Genomic DNA, 24892 nt, shown 5'->3' with positions numbered 1-24892 from the left:
ATATTACAGCTATGTTTGAAGTTAGAAGTACACCAGATTTAAGCTCTTCATATCAAAATCATTACATGTATACATAACACTGAACACAAGGTGACAAAAACTTTTACCATCAACATTCCAGAAATACTCAAATTGATTTTTGAGCCCTGAAATAAATCAACAATCACAACAACAACAAAAACATACACAAATCATGCAATAATTAACATATTACAGTTTCAATAAATTTGTCTTGACATTTAAATAGCCAAATTACATTGTACATACAGACAATATTAATCTCTAATAGTAACCACAGACTTCAACTGACAATTAAAGTCTGTGTAGTAACATATCTCTTTCAGTGGCCTATATTTGAACACAATTTATGTTTAAAGCATTAACTTACAAGAAATTAGAATCTAAGAGAAACAGACATATATGATAATAAAATTATAAGGCATGAAACTATAACATTCCCAATAAAATAAACAATACAATTTATAACCCATCTTGTTGGTTTTTGTACTTTGCAGATCAAAACAAGATAGATTAACAGTTACCCTACTTGAACTAATGGTGACTAACATTTGTCACTAGTATAGAGACTTGACTGTAAACTGTTGACTTACTTACTTTAAAGTTTCATCTTCATATTCCCACAACTGATAATGGACAATTCAAAGATTTTAAAGATGGTCAAGTACATTTAAAGCTGCATGCCTCCAGATGAGCCAAAATATTCAAGAAAATCAATCACACTTGAGAAAATTGTAATCAGATTTTAAGAAAAGTAAATTGATTCAAGATTTAAGTAATGATTTACATATTATCTGTGATTAATGACCGATTTTGCAGTATTTATCACCATATTTCTACTGTGTTACTAAATCAAGAAGGGCTATAACTTTTGCATATTTTGACCTATTTTTGGTCTTTTACATGGATTGTAAGTGCCGCTTGCTATGTATAAATTACTTTCTTTATTCACTTCACAATAGTTTACTTTTAAATACATGTACATCTTCAAAATGATAATGAAAATAAGCATGAATCTGGTGACATGCTTCTTTAAGAAATTCAGGTACACAAATGGTTGGAACAGTTTGTTTTTTAAATACATATGCTGCTAACTTGAAACTGTTATTTTTAAAAAAAAAATCATTCTTACTAAGTTTCTTTAACACAATGGGCAAAATGTCAGACTTTTCTTTGGATTAAAGGAGCTATTAATGTTTTTCAAATAGGAAACATATGTACATGTATCTATTTTTCAACTAATAAATGCTATGCATTAAAATTTAAACATTATTTTTAATTTTTTTAAAGATGGTACTTATAACAAGAGCACCCCATGCAGGGTTAATAACAAATTTTCACAACTCCTAAAACATTGTTTTCAGAATTATTGCCCTTGTCTTACAATGATTAAGAATCATAATTAAGAAGTGCTCTAAGTTTTGTGTTGAAAAATTTAAAATTGTTTAAGAAATGGACTGCATGATATTTTTGCATGACGGCAACAACAATAACAACTAATTGTTCTCAGTACCCAAAAAGTTTCCATTTGTTTGCCTGGACAGGCAGATGAAATGGAAAAAGAAAGGGCCATTTCTTTTGTTATTTTCTTTTGTTTAATTCTGAGGCAATTGGCCCGTTTGAACTCTATAGTTCTATTTTGTTCTGTTTACAGTTAGATGACTTGGTCACACTTCTAACACTTCTATATGACATATCCAGAATGAAGGGAAAAAAACTGGAACAACTTTTTGCCTTTCTGGACACAGACCACAACTACCTAAACTTCTCTGACGGATGGATGGGCGTATAAAAAGGGTAAAATGATGTTGTTTCTATGTTACAGTCAATTGTTGAAAGAGTTGTAACATAGACTGTTTCTACCATTTCACTTACATGATAACTTTGTGTAAACATGATAAAATATTACTTTGCTATTTTACATAGGTTTTAACCAATTATCAATGATTTTGTGGATGAGCAGTTCACTCAAAGTAAATATACAGACATATTTCTTTCATATATACATTTTTGAATTCCTTTTCAAAATTAAAACAAAATTTTCTGAAACTGCATTTAGCAGAGAAATATAACCACATGTACATTTATATACAATTAAAAGCTGCATGAAGGATTCATCTCCCTTTCCTGGCATTAACTTGCTTGAACTCTTTCATCAGATGTTTAAACTAGAACAATCTAACACTCTTTGAACTGGCTTGTGCCACATTAAATTGCCATGTATGCCATTTCAATCTTATTTTTCCAGCACTGTGTGGCACAGTCTACAACACTTTAGTACAGTCAAAACTTCAACACTTTAGTACAGTCTATAATGTGGTACAGTCTATCATTGTGGTGCATCTATGATTAAATCATCATCATCCTCATCTTTAATGTCCATCATAGCATCACTGTAATGTTAAACAATAGATACAAATAGTTTTATACAGGCATGCTATTTATACAAACACAAAACAACTAAAACATAAAAGGCAGATTTCCCAAAGGCAGAACAACTTGTGATAATTTCATAATTGGCTAAAAATATATGTATGCATTTTAGGTTGATTTATAGAATGATGTGTTTTCAACATTGAACACTGCTAGTTTTGATATTATAATTGTTATATGTTGAGAATTGAGCATATTTAATATTGACATTACTTTAACTATAAAAGAAGATACTTAAAAATATCAGAATTACATAAAAGATAATGCTTTAAAAATATCAAAATTACATAAAAGGTAACGCTTTAAAATATCAGAATAACATATGGATGTGGGCTTCTGTTGAAAACACTTGTCCCTTGCTTTCCTAACTAAACTTTTAAAATCAAACAAAAGCCACCAGATAAACAAACAGACAGACAGACTGCTCAAATGCTATTCTCATTGCTTGATAGTAAACAGTGTGGATATTACATTAAACCTGTAAATATACTACTGGGTATAATTCAAACATGTTAGAGCAAAATTTCTCTGACAATAATCTAAACTTCAAGTTTCTAAAGTTTCAAGTGAATAACTTTAGTACTTAATAAAATGCAAATTTCTTAATCAATCAGAATGAGGCCATTATCAGGAAGAATAGAATAATGAAGCAATTACCTGTCTAAATTTGAATTATCATTACTAAATATCTCTGATGGAAGAAAAGCTGGAGTCTTTTCTATTCCAAAGATTTCTTGTTTTGATTCTAGATGGCGCTCTAATTCTGCCCTTGACATTGGATTGGTGGGAGTCTGTTTCTTTGATGCTGTAAAGAAATGGTAAGTATCCTTCAATACCATCTGACTGGATTACTAAAACTTTAAGTGTGTTCTTTCATTTTCAAAATATCTTTATAATGTAAACATGATAGAATTCAAGCAACTTATTGACTAACTTCACAAATTGTTGGTTTGTTAAGAATAAAAATCATTTGTATTGTAATGATTGTAAGATGAAATGATTGGTTTAAATAATCTTTATATATGGCTGTTGTATTTATATGCTTTGAATTAAATTTAAATTGTAATGACCGCTTAAATATCTAAAATAGATTCATTTATGGAAAAATTTCTTATTGAATAATAATACCATTTGATGATAAACTCAATATAGAATAGCATTGTTAGGTAGCCAAAAAGCTACCATAAAAAGCATTAGAAAGTCTAGAAAAGAACACCATATTCAACCTCAGATTTCAAAACTTCTGAGTCAATGGGAGGGGCCACCCTTCCCACACCCACCCTGTTCACATGTACATTTTGCTGGAAAAAATGCGTTTTGCCTGTCGCATTGTTTTCCTTTGTCTTTGTCACAATCTCCTACCCATATGTCAGCCCCCTCAGCTAGCACTGTAATGTTACCACACCTGGATAATATATGGTGCAACCACTCTTATACCACTAGCACTAGCATAAGCAGTTTTCAATTTTCAGCACAGTAATATACATGTACTGACATTAATAATTCCAAAGGTCAGAAATATACAACAAATTACAAATAATATTGTCATACAAACCTGTTTTCTTTTTTACATTTGTTTTTGCCTTTTTCTTAGGTGGACCCTAGTAAAACAAGCAAATATGAATAGATTAATCAAAGTATTAACTTAAATATATATAATAAAAATTAACACACTACTTTTAAACAGAATGGTCCAGAAATGTTGTGGTGTAAAATGAATTAATCAGGGACAAAACATTTACATGTAATTCCTAATACCCATCATAATTCATATTAAGTTTACCATATTAATGTAACATACACATATATACATGTATGATAATCAGTGTCAGATAACAGCTTGACAGCATGATAGGATTAACTATTTATTTTCTAGTCTATTGCAAATGCCCAGTGAATGGAATGTTTTCTTTTTTTTTAATTCAAGTAAGTTAACATGAACACTAAAAAGATCATATCACAGCTTTCTAGCTTTACTGGTGCTCACTGACATCCAGAGTCCCTCTTTGTATTACTTCATACACCTAATTAGAACCACAGATGAAATTTTCTTTTTAATAGCTAGGCAGCTTCCAGAAAGTTCTCACATAAAAGTTTACAATGTCAGCAACAATAGTGGGTGATATTTACTATCATCAAAAATTAAAATGTGACGAATGGTCCAAACTCAAGATGTAATAATGTACTGAGTATGCACTTCCTTTACAGTATAAGAACATTTTCTAATATTCTATCGGTCAGATGGTTTTGCAAGATTTGCAGATTATATATAAATCAGAGTGGGGATGTCACTGTTAACATAAATTTCTATTAACTTTAACTGGTGGAACTGAAAGTTTTGTTTGTTTTTGGTTGAATTTTATGTCGCACCAACACATGATAGATCATATGGCAGCTTATCTGGTAGAAGAAGACCTCAGATGCTCCTTTGTTTATTATTTCAGGCATGAGTGGGAATTTGAGTAGAACCACCAAGTTTCTATAAGGAAGTTGAACAGCTGTCTAAGATGAAAGAATCTGAAGATGCTGGTGCGGAACTGCAAGTTATTAACCTATGACACCAACATAGAGCCTGTCCAACAAGCAACATTATGCAGTCTGATCAGACTTTATACTGTAGGTAGCTTAATTTATGTAATCCCTTAAACTTCAAATAAACTATTCTAGATTCAAAGATGGGCAAGTCCATTACACAAATTCTGCAGGAATAGGGTTTAGTTAATAATCAGATCATCATCATAATGCATGGCTCTCATTTCTGTATGATCATAAACATACTGTTTTTATGTATAATGTTTTTATGTATAAGATTATACATTATACATATATATACAGTATGAAAAACTTAGCAGCAGTTAGTAGTCCAACATGAAGAGAGGTTGAAACTTTTATGTTCACCTGATTGAGTGACAGTCAAAATAAATGAAGTCATGTAAAATTTATCAATATAATATGTGTTACTATGTTAACTTGCCTTTCATACAGTCTTAACTTGTAGAATGATATAGTGAACCTCCTCTTATTGATCCTTCTTATTCCTTATGCAAATCTTATTTTCCCAGTTATGTTGTTTGTTTAGTTTTCATACTATATGATATATTGTAAATGAATGACTTAAAGAATATTACAAAGTATGAACTTTATTACCTGTGATATTGCTGTGAATCCCATACCACCAAGTACTGCTGAAGGATCAAACCCTGCAGGTAGAGCCCCCCTCTTTCTGTAAATAAAACATTGAGTATAGTAGAGTAAAATACAGAAACATTTTTGGAGAAACTAAACTGCAACAAAAAACAAGAGCTGTCGGTAGGACAGCATGCTCGACTATTCTAAGTGTTTGATATTAAAAGAGCCTTGATAATGTAACATTTTCTAAATTAACAAAATGGCCAAATTTTTCTTTAAATCCATGTTACGGCTAAAGGTCTTTGGTCAGAGTCCTATTATGCTCTCAAAGAAGTGCATAAAATTTCAGGCAGAGTTATGCGATTTTGCAAACTGATATACATTGTTACTATAAATAAGTATTGTAAGGTTAAATTGAAAATCTCAAGCAATAATTGAGATATTTGACTTTACAAAAAACTTTAACCAAAACTTCTAAAGTTAAAAAGGGGCATAATTCTATCAATATTGTAGGTAGAGTTATCCAACTTGTCAATCTGATGTACATTGTTAATATAAATAAGTATTGCAAGTTTCAATTGAATATCTCAAGCAATAATTGAGATATTTGACTTTACAAAAAACATTAACCAAAATTTCTAAGTTAAAAAGGGGCATAATTCTGTCAATATTGTAGGCAGAGTTATCCAACTTGTCAATCTGATGAAAATTGTTACTATAAATAAGTATTGCAAGTTTCAATTGAATATCTCAAGCAATAATTGAGATATTTGAATTTACAAAAAACATAAACCAAAATTTCTAAGTTAAAAAGGGGCATAATTCTGAAAATATTGTAGGTAGAGTTATCCAACTTGTCAATCTGATGTACATTGTTACTATAAATAAGTATTGCAAGTTTCAATTGAATATCTCAAGCAATAATTGAGATATTTGAATTTACAAAAAACTTTAACCAAAATTTCTAAGTTAAAAAGGGGCATAATTCTGTCAATATTGTAGGCAGAGTTATCCAACTTGTCAATCTGATGAACATTGTTACTATAAATAAGTATTGCAAGTTTCAATTGAATATCTCAAGCAATAATTGAGATATTTGACTTTACAAAAAACTTTAACCAAAATTTCTAAGTTAAAAAGGGGCATAATTTTGTCAATATTGTAGGTAGAGTTATCCAACTTGTCAATCTGATGTACATTGTTACTATAAATAAGTATTGTAAGTTTCAATTGAATATCTCAAGCAATAATTGAGATATTTGAATTTACAAAAAACTTTAACCAACGCAGACGCGGAAGCGGACGCTGACGCCGACGCCGACGCCGGGGCGACTACAATAGCTCTCAAATTCTTCGAATAGTCGAGCTAAAAATCTAGCACTGTCTGTTGTTATAATTAGTTTTTGCATGTAAGCTGGTGCCAGTCAACCAAAAGGACCATCCAAGGTATTTTCCTACCAAATATAAAAGACAGGTAAAATAATAAAGGCTGAATAAGATAAAGTGTCAATATCTATTATCAGCACAGCCACAGCCAACAGGTGACCTTGAACTTGTGACTCCCAACTCTGGACCATCCATTAGGTACGTTCCATCCAATAATGAAATATATCAGACAATAAATAAATATGTAAAAATCAATTTTTAGCACCATTGACCTTGATCCCATTGATTAAGAATGAAGAGAACTACAAAAGTTAGACATCAATTTTTAAATATAGACTGTATGGGCAAAAGTGTAAATCTATTTTTTTCTCCAGTGACAAGTACCCAAAGGTGCAAAACTCATCCAAAGTTAGAGGATCATGACAGGTATCTACCTACCAAATATGGAGGATATCAAATTAATGAAGTTGCTAAGAGAAATTTAAGATATATCCAACTTGCCAAAATAGGTAAACCATACCGCGTCATATTTTCCAAGTGATAAAAAGGGAAATAAGTGGGAAAAATGGATGACTCGGTTATGTTTAAATCATGAAACCATTGGTTTACAAAGAGAAATTAAGATATATCCAATTTGTCGGTTACTATTAATCTTGTATAGATGTTCAATTACTACCTGCCTAGAGGCATAAAAATGAATATCAACTGAAAAATCAAAAGCCTTTCAAGTATGACATGTAAAAACATACCTTTTAGAAGTAGAACCTTCTGGACGAAGACTTTCTGGCTCTGAGTCACTAGAAGCAGTCAGATCTGAATCACCAGATGATTCTTCTAGTTTTTCATATTGTAACAGACGGTCCAGTAGGAAACTGTATAAATAACAGCATCAGTAATAACTTTACACTCTTTTGTTTTGAACATATGTATGAGAAATACTTCTAAATGCTTAATCCCTTTAAATTATCATAGGTACAATGTAAGACTATTACAATCTATATTGATAGAAACAAGATATCTATTGTCAAAAAACATGCCAATCACAAATATCTCATGATAATAAACATTTACAATAACATATAATAAATTCTTAATGACTAAATGATCAATATTCACATTTTCATTTTATTATTTGACTTTGGACCTGTAAATTAATCTTTGTGAAAGGGACCCAAATTTTGTCCATAACACTATTGGTCACAATTATTAACATTTGTGCGAAGTAATATGAAAATCTCTCTTTTCACTATGGACAAGTGGTTTTCTCTAACCTCTAAGTGTGACCTTGACTTTTGACCTAGGGACCTGGTTTAAGTGTGAGAAACATAGCATAATCTTGTGGACCTCTACAAAACTGATATATATCATGCCCTTGGGGTCAATATTGGCCCGCCCTGGGGTCATTTGATTTATATAGAAAACATTTAAGTCTGATTATGTGAAACTTCAAAGGCGAGTGCTTAGATATTTGGCATGTAGCATCTATTTGTAGTTTTCTACAAAAGTTATATTAATCATTATATTATTATATATACATGTATATACCCCAGGGGCATGATTTATATCAGTTTTGTAGAGGTTCACAAGATGGACCTTTCCGGTGTTTACAGTTTTATGTAAATTGGCTTACTTGTTATCCAATCGCTACACTGAGATAATACATAGTCACTGGTTGACCTGGTTTGCACAAAAGAGCACGTGCTTATGTTTGTGATACTGTTTGTGAGCAGTTGACCTAGCAATGAATGGAAAAGGTGTGGCTAAATGTTCCGCTACGAAAAACCGGAAAGGTCCATTATGCTATGTGCCAAAAATCTAATATCTGTGCATTGTAGTTTAATACAATCAGACTTAAATGTATTTTTACTACAACTCTATATAAATTAAGTGACCCCTGTAGTGGGCCAAATATTGACCCAAGGGGCATGATTAAAAATTAATATCAGTTTTGTGGAGGAAATACTACATGCCAAATATCAAAGCTCTGTAGTTTCTCATAAAAAGAGGTCAATAAGTTTTCCTATATAAGTCTATATAAAACAAGGGACCTCCAGAATTGGGCAAATATTGACCCCAGGGGCATGATTTATATCAATGATGTAGAGGTCAGCAAGTCAATGCTACATGACAAATATTTAAACTCTAGGCATTGAAGTTAAAAAACTTTATTATATCAAGTAAGTGACTCCCTGGGTGCTCTTACTGCTCTAATAATGACCCAGGGAGCATGATTAATACCAGTTATGTTGTGGTCACAAAGTGATGTTACATGCCAAATATCTAAGTTTTGGGAATTTTAGTTTCACACAATAAGCATCAAACATGTTTTTCTCTGGGCGGGACAAATATTGAATGCAGGAGCATGATTCATAACAGTTTTGTAAAGGTCAGTTAGGCAATGCTACATGCTAAATATCTAAGCTCTAGACATTGTAGTTTAACACAATTAGACTTAAATATAAATAATGTTATCCCTGAGACAGGACCAATTTTAAACTCAGGAGGCCCAAATAATATACAGTACACGGTATATGGTGAAGTTAACACATCATAATGCTTGCCCATGTTACTGTCTTATCAGTAACACATAACTTAGTTCCATACTGGAACTGGGACTGGAACTCTTTTATCACTTTTATTGTAAATTCATATCTTCAAACATTACACGTTATTTTGATGAGTCAGCCACCATCTTTTCCAACTCACTGATGAAATGAATTTACGTGAGTCTTCCGATTCAATTAAGTTATAAAGTCATTAGCATTGATTACCTCTATATTAATATCTCCAGTCATACATGATTATTGTTAAACAAAGTTTTCTGGTTGTAATGTATATCTATGTTTGAAAATTTTAGAAATAAATATCGTTTAAATTAAATACCTTCTATCTCGTGAAACTTTTAACAATCTTCTCTGAGCTTTTCTTAACTCCTCAAGAAAACATTCCTGCTCCTGTAAAATGAACAATTTTATATAAAAAAAATAACAACATAAATTATTTCAGATCTTGCCAGTTGCCATGTAATCCTAACATTATAAGCAAGATCCATATGTACATGTACTTATGAACAATCAAATAAACTGCATGTATTAAGGTCAATAAAATGCTACTCCAGTTGAAATCAAATTCAATAATATCAAGATTTTGTGGAAAATAAGACTTTGGCAAAACAAGGCAATTTAGTGAACAAAATGCCAGTATCGGATACAAAAATGTTATGTCTGAACAAACTTTAAAAAACAAGATATGTTTGTAAAACATGTATGCCCCCTATCAGCAGCCAATTAGTCATGTGATAAGGTTATTATGCATGACTTCTGGCCCAGTGATCAAACAATTAATAAGGGTTATCAAGTATCTACTGGTCATGACCTTGACCTTTGACCCCTTGACCCAAAACTCAATAGGGGTCATCTGCTGGTCATGACCAATCACCATACCAAGTTTGAAGTTCCTAGGCCTAAGGGTTCTTTCGTTATTGATCGGAAATCGTTTTTACCTATAAGGTCAATGTGACCTTGACCTTTGACCCCTTAACCCCAAAATCAATAGGGGTCATTTGCTGGTCATGACCAATCACCATACCAAGTTTGAAGTTCCTAGGCCTAAGGGTTCTTTTGTTATTGATCAGAAACCGTTTTTACCCAAGAGGTCAATGTGACCTTGACCTTTGACCCCTTGACCCCAAAATCAATAGGGGTCATCTACTCATCATGACCAATCACAATACCAAGTTTGAAGTTCCTAGGCCTTAAAGTTCTTTAGTTATTGATCAGAAACCGTTATTGCTTACAAGGTCAATGTGACCTTGACCTTTGACCCCTTGACCCCAAAATCAATAGGGGTCATCTACTCATCATGACCAATCACAATACCAAGTTTGAAGTTCCTAGGCCTTAAAGTTCTTTAGTTATTGATCAGAAACCGTTATTGCTTACAAGGTCAATGTGACCTTTGACCCCTTGACCCCAAAATCAATAGGGGTCATCTACTGATCATGACCAATCACCATACCAAGTTTGAAGTTCCTAGGCCTTAAAGTTCTTTAGTTATTGATTGGAAACCGTTTTTGCTTACAAGGTCAATGTGACCTTGACCTTTGACCCCTTGACCCCAAAATCAATAGGGATCATCTACTGATCATGACCATTCACCATATCAAGTTTGAAGTTCCTAGGCCTTAAGGTTCTTTAGTTATTGATCGGAAACCGTTTTTGCTTACAAGGTCAATGTGACCTTGACCTTTGACCCCTTGACCCCAAAATCAATAGGGGTCATCTACTGGTCATGACCAATCACCATACCAAGTTTGAAGTTCCTAGGCCTTAAGGTTCTTTAGTTATTGATTGGAAACCGTTTTTGCTTACAAGGTCAATGTGACCTTGACCTTTGACCCCTTGACCCCAAAATCAATAGGGGTCATCTACTGGTCATGACCAATCACCATACCAAGTTTGAAGTTCCTAGGCCTTAAGGTTCTTTAGTTATTGATTGGAAACCGTTTTTGCTTACAAGGTCAATGTGACCTTGACCTTTGACCCCTTGACCCCAAAATCAATAGGGATCATCTACTGATCATGACCAATCACCATACCAAGTTTGAAGTTCCTAGGCCTTAAGGTTCTTTAGTTATTGATCGGAAACCGTTTTTGCTTACAAGGTCAATGTGACCTTGACCTTTGACCCTTTGACCCCAAAATCAATAGGGGTCATCTACTGGTCATGACCAATCACCATACCAAGTTTGAAGTTCCTAGGCCTTAAGGTTCTTTAGTTATTGATCGGAAACCGTTTTTGCTTACAAGGTCAATGTGACCTTGACCTTTGACCCCTTGACCCCAAAATCAATAGGGGTCATCTACTGGTCATGACCAATCACCATACCAAGTTTGAAGTTCCTAGGCCTAAGGGTTCTTTAGTTATCACTCGGAAACCATTTGGTCTACGGACCGACGGACCGACGGACCGACGGACCGACAAGTGCAAAGCAATATACCCCCTTTTCTTCGAAATGGGGGCATAATAAATGAATGGGCCATAACACTAAAAAAAAATCATTAAACTGGAAAATGCTGGTAATATGCACTAAAAGGGTTGGTACTGATCATTCCTGTAAAGTTTGGATAAAATAGCTCTGGTAGTTTGTGAATAGTAGTCGGGGAGCCAGTTTTGTGATGGACAAACGGAAAGACAGACAATAACAGAGAAGTGAGTCTGATCCCTGTATGTTGTCACTAACCTGTAGCAGGTGACACACACAAAAAATCCCATCAAGTTAATCACTGACATTATCATATACAAATGTACAACTTTAAGATGCCCCTGAAACAAGTACCAAGTTTTACTATAAATAACTAAATTACTCTAAATAGTAAAAGTCCATAAATACATGTATTGATATGGAAATGAACAATTGTGTAATATTTGTATTCATATTATATGTTTTCTAACATATTACATATGAACTTTTATCACATAAACCGCGGCGCAGGAGTGTAATAAAGCCAGTTAATAAAAACGATATTACACTAGTGTAATAACACTTTGACATGACGTCATTTGCGCTTATAGAAACATAGCGTTAAAGCGCGCTAATGTTAGCGTTACACTATGGGCGCGTCATTGAAAAATTACTCATTTTAACACTTTGCTGTTCTTATTTTATATATGTGATAAATAGAATATTATATTCCTGTAGATTCAATACTCAATTTATAGAACTCGTTGAATAAAACAATATTATGTTCACCAGAGGCTCGCATAATATGATTTTATTCAATTCGTTCAATAAATTTAGTATTAAACTACACTCATTCAATATCTTCTATATATTGGCCACCACAAACAAACTTCAGATTGGTATAAGTACATCAAATTTTATGTAAGGAATTATGAATAGTTATGAGTAAACAATAATCTGTTAACATTTATAAAGCTACATACATAAAATTAACATGTATAAATATAACAAGAATTTTCACTTTATTTGATATCTGAGTCAAAATAAAACAAAAACTTTTTTTTAATTAAAATGATTGAAAATTGTTAAAAGATTAACTTACATAAACAAGAAACTTCAGTTTCTTTTTCAAAACTTTATATTTCTGTTTGTAGTCTATTTGTCCTTCCATGATGTCTGAAAAAAATAATAGCACTTGTATTCAGTACGTACATGTATAATATACCTGACAAGGTCATTAATGATTATCATCTCTGAGCTATTTATTTTTAAATCATTCCATGCTTCTCTTGTATATTGCAGGTTAAAAATATCAGAAAACATGAAAGCCTTGAATTTATTATCATTTCAATTGGTTTTTATTTAGAAAAAGAGAGCATACTTGGGTGGCAAAAACCTGAACTTCTGGCAAATGCCTGAAAACTTGTCCCCATGCGCAAGCAGGATTTTGAAAAATGAACAAAAAATTCATTATATCCACAAATTAAAGCCACAAGTTTGTACATTGTAATATCTTAAAACTAGAGCTGTCAGAGGACACAGCAAGCTCAACATACTGATGATGGAAAGGAAGACAAAGCTACATGTATAAAACAAGATTGCATTTGAGAACAAGAACTGTCGGAGGACAGTAACGCTCGACTATTCGAAAATTCATCACAAGGGTGTTTCATTGAGTATAATAATGCTTACCTATATGAATACATAAAATTGTCCGAAAAGGTACAAACCCTTCAGTAGTTTTGGAGATACCAGCTTACAAGCAAAAATTTAACCTAGAATTTCTAAGTCGAAAAAGGGGCATAATTATGCAAAAAAGCAATCAGAGTTATGGGACTTGTGCCAATCATCTTAGATAATCACAAACAACAAGTGTGTGCAGTTTCAATACATTCCCTTCAGTAGTTATGGAGATACCAGCTTACACGCAAAAACTTAACCAAGAATTTCTAAGTCGAAAAAGGGGCATAATTATGTAAAAAAGCAAACCAGAGTTATGGGACTTGTGCCAATCATTTTAGATAATCACATAGAACAAGTGTGTGAAGTTTCAATCCATTCCCTTCAGTACTTATGGAGATACCAGCTTACATACAAAAACTTAACCAAGAATTTCTAAGTCGAAAAAAGGGCATAATTATGTAAAAAAGCAAATCAGAGTTATGGGACTTGTGCCAATCATTTTAGATAATCACAGAGAACAAGTGTGTGAAGTTTCAATCCATTCCCTTCAGTAGTTATGGAGATCATAACCAGCTTACACCCAGAAACTTAACCAAGAATTTCTAAGTCGAAAAAGGGGCATAATAATGTAAAAAAGCAAAGCAGAGTTAAGGGACTTGTGTCAATCATCTTAGATAATCACAGAGAAGAAGTGTGTGAAGTTTCAATCCATTCCCTTCAGTAGTTATGGAGATACCAGCTTACATACAAAAACTTAACCAAGAATTTCTAAGTCGAAAAAGGGGCATAATTATGTAAAAAAGTAAATCAGAGTTATGGGACTTGTGCCAATCATCTTAGATAATCACAGAGAACAAGTGTGTGAAGTTTCAATCCATTCCCTTCAGTAGTTATGGAGATACCAGCTTACATACAAAAACTTAACCAAGAATTTCTAAGTCGAAAAAGGGGCATAATTATGTAAAAAAGCAAATCAGAGTTATGGGACTTGTGCCAATCATCTTAGATAATCACAGAGAACAAGTGTGTGAAGTTTCAATCCATTCCCTTCAGTAGTTATGGAGATACCAGCTTACATACAAAAACTTAACCAAGAATTTCTAAGTCGAAAAAGGGGCATAATTATGTAAAAAAGCAAATCAGAGTTATGGGACTTGTGCCAATCATCTTAGATAATCACAGAGAACAAGTGTGTGAAGTTTCAATCCATTCCCTTCAGTAGTTATGGAGATACCAGCTTACATACAAAAACTTAACCACAGGGACGCCGACGCCGACGCCGACGCCGACAAATGGGTGACTGCATTAGCTCGATTATTCTGCGAATAGTCGAGCTAAAAATGCTATGCCACCGCATTAATACCTAAGCTCTAGGCCTTTTGGGCATTTACAAGAAGGTATTTTAAGTTTTTGAAGCCTTGTACCTTGTACCTACAGACAATAAGATTTTTTTATTTTTTACTATATGTATATATTGAAAATCAATGACCCCCGGGGCGGGGGCAATTTTGACCCCAGGGCTATAATTTGAACAATCTTGCTAGAGGTTCACTACACAATGTTTCATGCAAAATATCTAACCTCTAGCATTTGTCAATTGCTAGAAGAAATTTTTTTAAAGTTTTTACTATATACATATAACGAAAACCAATGACCCCCGGGGCAGGGCCGATTTTGACCCCAGGGCTATAATTTGAACAATCTGGGTAGAGGTCTACAACACAATGCCTTATGCTCTAGGCCTTTTGGGTCTTTACAAGTAGGTATTTAAAGTTTTTACTATATGTACATATAGTGAAAATCAATGACCCCCGGGGCGGGGCCGATTTTGACCCTAGGGCTATAATTTGAACAATCTTGGTAGAGGTCTACCAGGCAATGCCTTATGCAAAATATCTAAGCTCTAGGCTATTTGGGTCTTTACAATAAGGTATTTTAAGTTTTTACTATATGTACATATAGTGAAAATCAATGACCCCGGGGCAGGGCCGATTTTGACCCCAGGGCTATAATTTGAACAATCTTGGTAGAGGTCTACCAGACAATGCCTTATGCAAAATATCTAAGCTCTAGGCCTTTTGGGTCTTTACAAGAAGATTTTTTAAATTTATTCTTATAATTCCTTTTGGTTGCCATGGCAACCAGATTTCTGCATGGAATTAAATTCTTTGAACAACTTTGGAAGCCCTTCACCCAAGGATCAATCCTGCCAAGTTTGGTTGAAATTGGACTACTGGTTTTTCACAAGAAGATTTTTTAAGTTCACTATATAATCTATATAACACACACACACACAAACAAACACACACACAGGTGAATCGCTATATGCCACCGCATCGCAGATGCTGCGGTGGCATAAAAATAAATTATGATACAAACATACATTTTGTATTTCTGTATCAGTATCAATAAAGCATTCAAACGTCAAACATTTTTGCACCACAAAAAATGCATGTGATCATGTTAATAAAAGTTAAAAAAACAAAAACATTTCTATGTTCTAATGGAAAAGACAACAATTTGAAATTTGAAGTCAAAGTAACAAGAATGATACAAGCACAAAGTATATAACATATATTACATTTTTAAAGTAAAATTATTATAAGCTCAGAGGCGAAAACTCTAGCAATAAAGATGCAAGAGCTATGAATTGTATTGCCATACATGATGTGAGAAATGACAAAGAACAATTATGTATTAAGTCTAAAGTAGATACCATTTTAAATTTCACAATAACAAAGATAATATTTATAAAAATTATATAACAATTTTCAAATAAATTTCAGGTTCAAAATAGAGATAATTCTGGAAATACAGAAACTAGACATAAAATTCTAATTGCATATGATGTAGGTGTTGATAACAAACATATTTTTGAAGTCTGAATTAAATCCATGTAGAAATAAAGTTTAAGTTAATTAAAGTAAACATAAAAACATTAATCTGAATCTGGACACAGATGCTGATGCCAGGGTGAGAAGTACAGCTTGCTATAGTATAATATTCTTACTGAAAAATACAGCACATAGAATAACTACAATTTATTTGACAGTATAAAAGCAGATCTTTTTTTACACTTGTCTTATTTCAATTGTTGATCAAATGTTTTATTCCATTTATGGTACCCCGTCCCGATAAGAAATTTTTTTTGTAATTCATGTTTTATTACTATTTTGTATTTTAATTCACCATTCTCCTTATTTGCTCATTTACTTCTTTTGATTAATGTATGCAGTAATGTATCCGAATGGATTATTATCCGAAAACATTGTCAGTACATAACATTTAAATTCCAAAAGTTAAACATTTACAAAAAATACTACGTGTACATAACTTAATTTGAGCAATCGAATATTTGTTTAAAGCATTCTTCCTTTAACTGTGGATAAACTCAAATTTGACGTAAATTAAGAATATTTACCTAAATTTGATTTTAACAAACATTTAAGGAACGGCTTCTAATACGGCTGTTAGACCAGTCAAGTTCCGGTGAAATAGAAAACACACATGTTTACATTTTAAAAAAGATATATTACGCATATATAAATCGTGTTTAAACATAACGTAGAAAATGGAACAATTAAGAAATATACCTAAAGGAAAACCAAAGTCTGGTCGAGTATGGAAGTCTCAGAAAACTAGGTGAGTCTACAGTTGTAATGTGTTTTCGCGATGCCTAAACTGGTCGGACTATTAACGTATCGATTTCCCTTATACTTACCAGCTTACATTATGAGAAATGGTAACTAAATCAATCTTAAAATTGAGTTTTCGTGCTATGGAGGTTATTTTTCTCACATTTGTCTTGCCAATAATGATCAATAGATCAAATCATCATAAAAAATCTGATAATCTCCCCTTGATCATCAAGAACAAAAATTACTGTTTTGGCTAGAAGATTTTCGCTAAATTATTTACATCAGTGATAAACAACAGGTTTATCATGAACAAAATACCTCAAAATTAATAAGGATTACAAACACGAAATGGAAATACCAAATTCAGAATTATTCAATTATATTCAGGCTTTCTTCGTATAACTTCCCCATGGTGCAGGGTAACGTGCTCGTTTAGGGTGTGAGAGGTCTGAGGTTCAAATCCCAGTCGAGGCTACAACTTTTTCTTAAGTGTCTTTTTTAAGGAAGTAGCCAAGATATGCAAGGATAAAGTGTGGCTGTCATAAAATAATGAACATATATGGGTTTTTTTGAACTCTAGTCATGCAAAATTCCATATGTATCAAACTCAAACTGTTATAGTAAAAAATCTAAACGCAGTCGCTGCATCTCGGTGCCCTGTAAGATGAATTATAGTATATAAAAATAAACTTATACAGGAAAATACATACAGAATGATATACAGTATGATATAGATTGCAAAGTTCAGAAAATACCATGGAGCTTGCAGCCCTTTGATTATACCTGCAAACATAGCACAATTGATATATCTAAAAATTCTTCAGTAGCCTTTTAAATATTGAGCCATCTATCTTCATTTTACAAAAAAATGTAATATCAAACTTGAAAAATAACTTTAAAATTGCAAGGTTGACATGTTGACTTGCCATTCATAAAATGATTGTCACATATTAAATGTCACTTGTACGTGCATTTTAATTAAATTTCAGTACACATTTTTTTCTTCAAACTTGTCTGCCATGCTGCTCAGCTGTCAAAAGAAATGGAAAGAATTCATAGGCTAATTCATTGCTTGTTATGTAATCAAATGGTGGCAATAGGTACACAAAAAAGAATGTGATGAAATTGAGTTTGAATTTGCATAATTTTGAGGCATGAATTGGATATCAATATTTTAACCTGCTTGGAATACTTTTTAATGAATGACTAGCAGCTAAATGCATGTTTGCTTGTGGTGGATTTGGAAATATTCCATCATTGTGAAGAACACAAAGTGAAGACAGGTGGATGGGCGTTTTCCAAAAGTTACCATTAGAAATTACAAAGAAATGCCAGAGCTTCAATCTTCAATGTGAAGATAATGGGTGAAGTTAGAATTGATTGGAAATAAGTACCTTTTCATCAGAGATACTACAAGAGCTTTAGATTAGGTCAGCCATGATAAAGCACTGCTGTACAGAAACAAAGGTCATAGTTTCCAGTTGGTCAAAAGCTTTCTAGATAAGAGACTGCAGTCAGTTGTACTTGATGGCAGCAGCTTCGACCCCATCTCAGTATCCTCAGGCTTAGTCTTATGTCCCTCATTTCTTGCTTATATTAATGACCTCTAACACATTAAGTTACACCAATTCCAAGGTTAACCTTTTTGCAGACAATACTGCTCTGACATCTGCAAACCAGTCAGTTAAATCGCTTAGAAAAGTGAAAGTTTGAGTGGTATATTGAATTTAACCCCTCCAAGTGTCAAGTTCTAAAAATCACAAAAAATCATAATGCTACCTTCATGGAATCCAACTACATTGTGTATTATTATGTTCCCTCCCTCTGGGGGCCTAAATGAACTGTTTGTTTTTAGTTTTACAAAAAAAAGCACAGAATCATATTAGGCTGATATTACAAAGCCTTTTATTGAGAGTAGTCCAATTTGAAAGTAATTATGTTATTTGTATGTTGAGTTGTTAACATAAATGTTATAATCATCTTGTTTTTATATGTAGATTTTCAGATAAAAGGTTAGACAAGACTCTGAAAACTAGTTGGGCCAAAAAAATGCAAATAAAGGCACAGAAAAAGTCAGTTCAGTCGTTTGAAAGGCAGCTTAAAGAAGAAAGAAATAACCAATTAGAGGTTTGAAGATTTAATTAAGTATATTGAACATAAAGCTAATAATTTTATCCTACGTTAAAGTCTTTGAATTAAATTCTTGCCAAAGGCAAAAGACTCCAAGAAGATATAAGAAATGGTCTCCGTGTGTCCAATTTTTGTCTGGAGCAAAAAATCCAAAAGTACTTGAGCTATTTTATTCAGACCTCAAATAACTTACAGAGGGAGGAAGTGCAGTGTGCAAGAACAATAACTCTACCTTGCCTTCTTTTATAGTTAAGGGGAATTTCTTCAAACTAAATACACTGATAAAGCACGTTGGTAGGAAGTGCAGTTTGCAAGAACAACAACTTTATCTTGCCTACTTTTAGAGTTGTTCCCTTTCATCAGATTTACTTGAAAAAGGTTTGTCCAGAACATAACTCCAAAAGTACTTGATTTATTTTATTCAAACTTCATACACTGACAGAGCACTTTAGGAAGTGCAATGTGTAAGTACAATAACTTTACTGTGCCTACTATTCCCCTTTATCAGTTTTATTTAAAAAACTGTTCGAAACATAACTCCTTAAGAACTGGAGGGATTTATTTCATACTTAATTGTCATCATTCCAGTAACGGCAACATATACATTGTACAACAAGATATGACCTTTTGTACCTGTACAACCCCTGCCATAAGCCATTTAAAACAGAGAATTTAATACGACATGATAATAAATGGACAACAAAATACCTCAAAAAGGGGTGCCTATGTCATTTGCCATGTTTTTGTTGGGTAACCTATTAACAGAATTGAAATACTATCTGGTGTTGAGGCTCATATGGGGTAAACAATGTATGGAATATAGATCTATTAATAGTTCAGGAAGGAGTCTTATTTCAAACAAGAAAAATGTTTTAAATACCCGGCTAAACTGTTATTCCTAGCTGTTTTAAAAATGCTAATACTTGTACACAGACTTAGATTATTGGTAGAAAGTGCAGTGTGCAAAAACAATAACTCTACTTTGCCTTATTTTAGAGTAAATATAGTTAAAATGTCTTAAAAGCAGCTATTTTTAGAACTTAGATATTTGGCATATAGCATTACCTTGTGGTCCTCTAACTTTTTTCTATAATATGAGGATAACTTTAGTTTACATAGCTTTGCATAGGAATGTTACATAAGTTTTCATGTTAAGTTACAATTCAAAGTGCATTGAACAAATTTGTCATGTAGCATTTCATATCAAACATCTCCTAATATTAAAAAAATTGTTCAGCATGGGTAAAAATGACAAAACCCAATGTGATCTATTTACTGAAGTAAGCATTGAAGACTATATATAAAAACTATAACGTTTTCTAGCAATGTATCTCAGGTGAGTGATCCAGTGTCACCCTCTTATTTATAAATTGCAAGAAAAAATACCTTAAAATACATTTTGTAAATCAGAACCGGAATTATAATTATTGTTGTAATTTTTTTTTCAGGAGAAACGCAAAAGACAAGAGGAGAACAAAAAGAGAAGGCTTGAAAATGAACGGAAATCAGAAGTTGTGCAAAAGGTAACATAGTTGTTTTTATTCCTTATCCCCCTCAGTATGGGAAGATGTATTTTTTGCAGTGTCTGTCCATCCTTCCATCCCTACTTTGTGTCCAGTCCATAACTTTTTCATTTATGGATGGATTTTGAAATGTTTTTGTATGAATGTGCATGCTGCAATGTAAGCTGATGTGTCACACACATGATCAAGGTCTGTAGCTCAAAGGTCAAGGTTACACTTTGGTTCCAAAGGAATTTGTCATAAAAAAACCTTGATCAACAATTCGTTCATTCCTTGATAGATAGCATAAATGTGTTAGATATGATGATTGTTCAAAATCCCTAAAGTGAAGGTCACAATTGTATGTCAAATGATTATGAATTGCTTGTCTTCTTTTGTGCATTGCTGTCCTATCATATAAATAAGCTGCTAATTAAGATGACATACTGTGGAGAAAACTAAGTTAAGCTTCCCTAAGGTCATGTTCATACTTACATGTGGATTTTTTCACTCAAAAGTCATGAAGTGATAGTGCATTGATGGTCATGTCCAGTCCATATCTTTGTCATGATTCAACAGCATTTTATTTACTTTATGGAGAATTCATTTTCTAATTATTACATTATATATATTGCTTCATGGATATTTTAAACTTTCCTAAGCACAAAGAGCTGTAAGGTGAGTTTTTAGGATAACATGATGTTAATCATCTATTGTGTGTTGTTATCCACAATTTCTTTGGACAACAATTCTGCAACAACTTCTTGGACTTTGACCAATCTTTACGGTGTAAAAATAGACTTTAAAAATGAAATCTTCAAAAATCTTCTTTAAACTTTATAAAAATGTTACTGGTGGTCAAACCTGATCCAAGTACCGACTTTTTCATTGATGAATGAAGATTATTTCTAGCAATGTATGCAAGATGTGTACATATTGAAATGTGATGTCATTGTCATATCAATTGACTGACATATTATAAAGTAAAATAATGGACTTTTAATAGTATTGTTTTATTATTTATTTATACATGTATATTGGTATATGCTAAATTGTGCATTGCTTAAATTAAGGCCATATTTTAACATTTGCAGATAAAGAATACTGCCAAAATAAAGAGGATGAAAAAGAAACAGCTGAGACAAATAGAGAAAAGATGATGAATTGTTTTCTGTGTTATTTGTGCAAGCTGTTGAGGAAACTATATTGAAAATCAGAACTGAATAAAAAGGGAACAATGTAACAGTAATGTTTTTGATAAGCAATAAATATATTCACAGACACAGGTTGAAGGATGTAACTTGCATTTCTTGGTTGAAGATACATCAATTTTTGATAGATTCCGTCTGATATTTTATCTACAGAATGAGGAAACTTGCACTTTTACATTATAATATTGTACCCTGCCTTTTGAAGAAAAAAGAGGAGTAAAGAAATGGGATTTGTCTGTCTGTCTGCACTTCCAAAAATAAATAGGTGGCCATCTAACTGTAAACAGAACAAATAAGAAACAAAAAAATTAATTCTGTTATAATAGAATAAGGCCTTAGGGGTTAAAGACCCTTTATGAAACAAATAAAAATAACAAAAGAAATAACCCCTCATATCATTTCCCAGTCCATAACTCAGCTATTCATCAAGAGATTTGAAATAACTTACCATAATAAGGCAACATGAATGACACCTAGACCTCTATTTTTATCAATGGATTTTGAAATATGTGTTTACCATAATACAGTGATGTGTCATGTGCAATACACAGACACCTACCTACTAGGTCAGGATTTTACTTGAAGATCAAAGATTAACCATGTGTGTGTATATTTTGTGTATGTTCCATAACCTCTTTCATCCATCAAGGGATTTTGAAATAGCTTTGTGCAAATATTCACTTGAATAAGACAATGTGTCATGCCAAAACTCATACCCTTACCTGCAAGGTCTCTCTTTGAGGATAAAGCTTAAATAACATGGTCTGATATAAAGTTTGCTTTGTGTTAAGTTTATTTTCCAGTTATCAAAGGATTTTCAAATATGTTTGTAAACAAAGTTGAAACATACACGGGAGTAATTTTTATAATCAATATACATGTATATTGTTGCATATTTTCCACTGAAAATCAAAATCCATGTCTCAAACTTTTGAAATTGTACTTAACTTTTGTATGCTTCATGTAAAACATCCCATAGACGGGAGACGTTAACTCTGTTACAAATTCTTGTTATAATCAGAAGTATTTGATATTCACAATTATTCAACTTTGTAAGTTAATACTAACAAGCAACTGAAATGCAGCTTTAAAATATCTAGATCAATTTAGAGTTCCTATAGTCAATGTGAGATATATTGAAGTCTTAAACCTGGTAACCTTGCTGGGAACTACAAAATGTTTTATAATGAAAAATAAGTTTGGAAGATCATTTGTTCTACTGGTCTGCAATAATTTATGTACAGGTGACTTCCATCATGAAATTGCTGCCTTATTGCATGATGTTAATTATGTCTCCCAAAATTTTTGGGAGACTTATTGTTTTTGCCTTCGCTGTCTGTTCGTCCATCTGGTTGTGCGTCTGCATTAAGCTTTTCCGGCCTTCACAGGTCAAACTACTTGTTGGATTTCAACCAAACTTTACAAGAGTGATCAGTACCATCCCTAGTTGTGCACATCACCTCGCTGCACAAAATGGCTGCCAGAGCTGAAAATAGGAAAATCTTGTCTGGCCTTCACAGGTCAATTTACTGGTGAGATTTCAATGAATCTTCGCATGAGTGACCATACATAGTTTTGGGATACATATGTTTTTGTGACAAAAACCCTTCTAGTTAAGTATAACATTCAGTTATAACACAAGTATACCTAGGTATATAGAACTGTATATTTGCTGCAAATGTTATTGTTTGTAATTTTAAAAAGAATACTTCTAAAATGCCTGTATGAAAGAAATATGTTACTCAACAGTTAGTATATTTCCTTAAAAGCAAATGATGCATGCACAAAGTCATTTGTTACAGGGTATAGCAGCATAATATTTTGTTTGGGAACATTTTATTGTGTTTATATTCATGTCTATTAAATAAAATGGAGGTTTTATGTTATAAGTCTTTTTGAGAAATGATCATAAGATTATGGAAAAAATGTAATTTTACAATTTTATAAAACTATTTCATTGGATATAGCTTTATAACCTTTAAAATATGAGGACTTGCTACATAAATCATTAACCTTCTATATCAAGCTATTACTTGATCAGATTTTCACTAAATAATGAATAGTAAAGAAGAAAAATAAATAGTCACATGACAACTTATCATGATTGTTTGAACTAAACTATTTCATGATAGTTTATGATTTATTATCTTATGCTACTCATGGTGTCATTACATACAAAGTTGTTGAAATATAATCAGCATCATAAAAAAGTAAATTATTCTGGCTTTTTATATGAACCCTCAACTGTAACTAATCTGCTGAAACAGACAGCTCTTTGCCACCAGTATAGAGCCGTGTCTACTATTGTGACCTGGCTTCTAATAAAAGTGATTGTTGTTGTTGTTGTTGTACATGCAGTCTGTACAGGCTCTATACTCATACTCATTGTTTCTAGTTTTATATATGAAATCACTTTAACTTTGAATGGACTGTTAAAAATTCAAAGTAGAGCATATCCATTAATTCACAAAATCAGTAGGATTAGAGAGAAGTTGGTCTGCTTTTAGTTTTAAACTCTCTGTTGTTTATATGATGGATTTTGATATAAGAAGCAAGTATTACAGTCTGGTTGAGCTAGAAGAATATAGAGTCTGGTATTGTTACATTTTACCATGGTTCAATACTGGTGGCAAACACTGATCACTGTCAACATACACAAGTTATTATCAATTTAAGCTTCTAGGTGCTTGAACTATATACCTATGACAGACAAGTGTACATGGAGAAAACATCACTCGGATCATACAGAAAAAATGTTTACTTTCTTTATATTGAGTTGATTCCCTTTATCCATACATT

At 32.5% G+C, this 24892-nt stretch overlaps 2 protein-coding genes across 2 annotated transcripts; one reads left to right on the top strand and one right to left on the bottom strand.

Moving 5' to 3' along the window:
* Positions 1-1137: 1137 nt before the first annotated feature.
* Positions 1138-17129, bottom strand: LOC132714055 (INO80 complex subunit E-like). Its single transcript, XM_060696787.1, has 8 exons — positions 17034-17129; positions 13032-13105; positions 9850-9920; positions 7716-7838; positions 5599-5674; positions 4007-4052; positions 3109-3256; positions 1138-2411 (listed from the first exon to the last, which is right to left on the bottom strand). Exons 2-8 carry the CDS (start codon positions 13098-13100, stop codon positions 2348-2350), a joined length of 597 nt encoding a protein of 198 aa, XP_060552770.1. The 5' UTR covers positions 13101-13105; positions 17034-17129; the 3' UTR covers positions 1138-2347.
* Positions 17113-23381, top strand: LOC132714056 (coiled-coil domain-containing protein 86-like). Its single transcript, XM_060696788.1, has 4 exons — positions 17113-17254; positions 19248-19377; positions 20829-20903; positions 21977-23381. Exons 1-4 carry the CDS (start codon positions 17184-17186, stop codon positions 22040-22042), a joined length of 342 nt encoding a protein of 113 aa, XP_060552771.1. The 5' UTR covers positions 17113-17183; the 3' UTR covers positions 22043-23381.
* Positions 23382-24892: the final 1511 nt, after the last annotated feature.

The sequence above is a fragment of the Ruditapes philippinarum genome, unplaced genomic scaffold (genome assembly GCF_026571515.1).
Source record: "Ruditapes philippinarum isolate M1 unplaced genomic scaffold, ASM2657151v2 ctg3202_1_1_1_1, whole genome shotgun sequence".
NCBI lineage: Eukaryota > Metazoa > Mollusca > Bivalvia > Venerida > Veneridae > Ruditapes > Ruditapes philippinarum.
The sequence above is the reverse complement of the archived record's forward strand: the minus strand, read 5'-3'. Positions and strand labels throughout refer to the sequence as shown.

Bases quoted from the DNA above. Each gene is read 5' to 3' on its own strand.
- LOC132714055 (XM_060696787.1), bottom strand. From the start codon at position 13,100: ATGGAAGGACAAATAGACTACAAACAGAAATATAAAGTTTTGAAAAAG. The intron at 7,839-9,849 runs GTATTTAATTTA...TTATTTATACAG, and splicing joins AAAGTTTCACGAGATAGAAG to TTTCCTACTGGACCGTCTGT. The intron at 4,053-5,598 runs GTAATAAAGTTC...TTGTTTTACTAG, and splicing joins GATTCACAGCAATATCACAG to GGTCCACCTAAGAAAAAGGC.
- LOC132714056 (XM_060696788.1), top strand. From the start codon at position 17,184: ATGGAACAATTAAGAAATATACCTAAAGGAAAACCAAAGTCTGGTCGA. The intron at 19,378-20,828 runs GTTTGAAGATTT...TTTTTTTTTCAG, and splicing joins AAAGAAATAACCAATTAGAG to GAGAAACGCAAAAGACAAGA. The intron at 20,904-21,976 runs GTAACATAGTTG...TAACATTTGCAG, and splicing joins AATCAGAAGTTGTGCAAAAG to ATAAAGAATACTGCCAAAAT.